Below are 2,500 nucleotides of genomic sequence, written 5' to 3' on the forward strand. Positions count from 1 at the left end.
GTGCGAGACCATTCCCGCCCCCCTAAATGAATTCATAATTGCATTTGAAAATAGTTTTTATCCACTCAGCAAATGAGTTGGAAAAATTATAGACAGGCTTTCATCGTCCAGAGTTTTATCGCTCTGTGAAATCAGAATGTGTGTAAGTGTGCGTGTCCAAAAAAGAGTGATCGCTGTCACGTCTCACAAACGTCAGTGAGTGAGTCAGATATATAAATGTGTTTTTCTCATTCATTAGACGGTCATTTTCAGACAATTAGAGAAGGGAAACATCTCTAAGAATAGCCGTCTACAGACCAGTACAGTAGCCGCGTCCCAGCGCTGACCTCCGCTGGCTGGGCTCTCAGCAGGATTCTGGGTAATCAATCACACCGCGCTGGTCATCATCCATGACCCTGTGGGATCCGCTACTGTACATGCTGACCCCTGGCTTGAGAACAGGGACTTTAGACAAGGAGCCATCTACTCATAAGAGAGTTGTGTTTGTTTAGTTGTTGTTTAAAAATAAAAATGGTTTCTGCTGGGGAAGCACCATCTGTCTGACCTAGTGTGTCTGTGTGCTTGTGTGCGTATGTGTGTGTGTGTGTGTGTGTGTGTGTGTGTGTGTGTGTGTGCTTGTGTGTGTGTGTGTGTGTGTGTGTGTGTGTGTGTGTGTGTGTGTGTGTATGTGTGTGTGTTCTTGTATCCAGGACAGCGTGTTCAGACTGGAGTCCCACATTGAGAACGGCAGGGGAAAGAGCCCCTATGACCCCAAGCTGCTCACCACCTCCACGCTGATCGGTAAATCTCTCACTCACACACACGCACGCGCGCACACACGCACACACACACAGACACACACACACACACACACACACACGCACACGCACACACACGCACCTACTTGTGTTGAACTGCTTGACCTACCGACATACTTCCAACTCTAGCCTTCTAGGACTTTTGAGGACGTATTAAAGTGGGCGTGGCGCCCGCCGCCCTCATCTGCACTCATTCATTTGAGCGCCGTGCGCCACGACGGCGTCGATGACAGGACATGCGGCGCCTAATGTCAGTCATTAGCCCCGGTGCTGCTCTGTAGTTTGCTCCTCACACGCCAGAGACGCGCTCGTTCTCACGCCCGTAAACCCGGGGCCTCCGTGGGAGATCACAGGAGCGTGCCCCGCCCCCTCGGTCCTGCCGCGTCATCGGGGCTAACGGGACGAGCCGGGCGTTAGCCCCGCGTGACGTACGCGCTTGTTCCTGTTACTCCAGGGCCACGTCGCGCCCTCCTGTTCACAGATGGTCCGGTTCTAGCCCGTCACCCCCTCCCTCTGCCCTCCTCCTCCTCCTCTCGCTCTCCCTCCGATTAGCTCCTCCCCTGTCTCACGCCTCTCGCTCTGTCACCCCACCCCCTTCCCCGTGTAATGGCCGCTCCCCCTCCCATCTGCTCCGCCGCCACTTGCGGGGTGGATTTGACCACTCGGACGCCGCGGTGTGTTCTGTGGCCGAGGCAGGCGGCCGGTTCTTTCTGGGAACACCGGTTCTACCCGACCCGCTAAGGCCCGGCACCTCTAGGACTGATCCCGCCGCTTCACACCTGTCTACGGCCAAGGGCACTGCGCACACACACACACACACACACACACACACACACACACACACAACCAAACACCATGGAAGTACAGAGAAAGACACATGCACTCTCTCTCACACTCTCTCTCTCTTTCTCTCTCTCTCACTGTCTGTCTTTCTGTCTGTGTCACACACACACACAAACACACACACACACACACACACACACACGCACACGCACGCGATCAAACTCTTTTCTCCCGTGTTTCCAGATGGCGAGCTGTACTCCGGGACGTCAGCTGACTTCATGGGGCGGGACTTCGCCATATTCCGAACCCTGGGCCAGCACCACCCAATCAGGACGGAGCAGCACGACTCTCGCTGGCTGAACGGTGAGGGGGGGCGCCAGGGGGTGTGGCCTGTGACCGGGCGGAGCCCCGTAGACTCCCACTGAGGAGAAAGATGCACGGTTGCACAAAACACATTAAAGGTTTGACGTCAACAAGGCCTCCGATTGGTCATCTTTTTATTTATTTATTTATTTAGAAGTTTATTTCAGGGACAACATACAAATACATTATTCTCCTTAGAGAGAAGATGCATTGTACTAGATTATAGCTTTTGCTCATTTCCATCTCCAGTCCCATATACATACAACAATACAGTACAAATGATGCAATAAAACATGCATTCGTACAACTTACATATTAAAACACTACATTACAGATTCCCTGTCATACCCCCCCTCCTCTCTCAACCTACCCACCCACACACACACACACACACGCGCGCGCATACACACGCGCACACACACCCTACACAGAGTGGGAACAGAATTGATTATCTTGCAACTGTTCTTTCAAAAGAACCCGCCCCTCCCTCCTGTCAATCATGATGTAGTCCCTCCCTCCAAACATAACTGGTAGGTGTGGCGAGATCGAGATCCTGA

At 52.8% G+C, this 2,500-nt stretch overlaps 1 protein-coding gene across 1 annotated transcript in view; it reads left to right on the forward strand.

The window, feature by feature from the left end:
• sema3ab (sema domain, immunoglobulin domain (Ig), short basic domain, secreted, (semaphorin) 3Ab) overlaps positions 1–2,500 on the forward strand; it is a gene marked incomplete at both ends in the record, with an annotated part of 30,412 nt that overhangs the window by 13,684 nt on the left and 14,228 nt on the right. Inside the window, 2 exons of the mRNA XM_084452855.1 lie at positions 690–780; positions 1,824–1,943. Of these exons, the coding sequence (XP_084308981.1) occupies positions 690–780; positions 1,824–1,943 (211 nt within the window). The remainder of the gene's footprint in view (positions 1–689; positions 781–1,823; positions 1,944–2,500) is intronic.

This window comes from Borostomias antarcticus (genome assembly GCF_949987555.1).
Source record: "Borostomias antarcticus genome assembly, chromosome: 18".
In the NCBI taxonomy this organism is placed as follows: Eukaryota; Metazoa; Chordata; class Actinopteri; order Stomiiformes; family Stomiidae; genus Borostomias; species Borostomias antarcticus.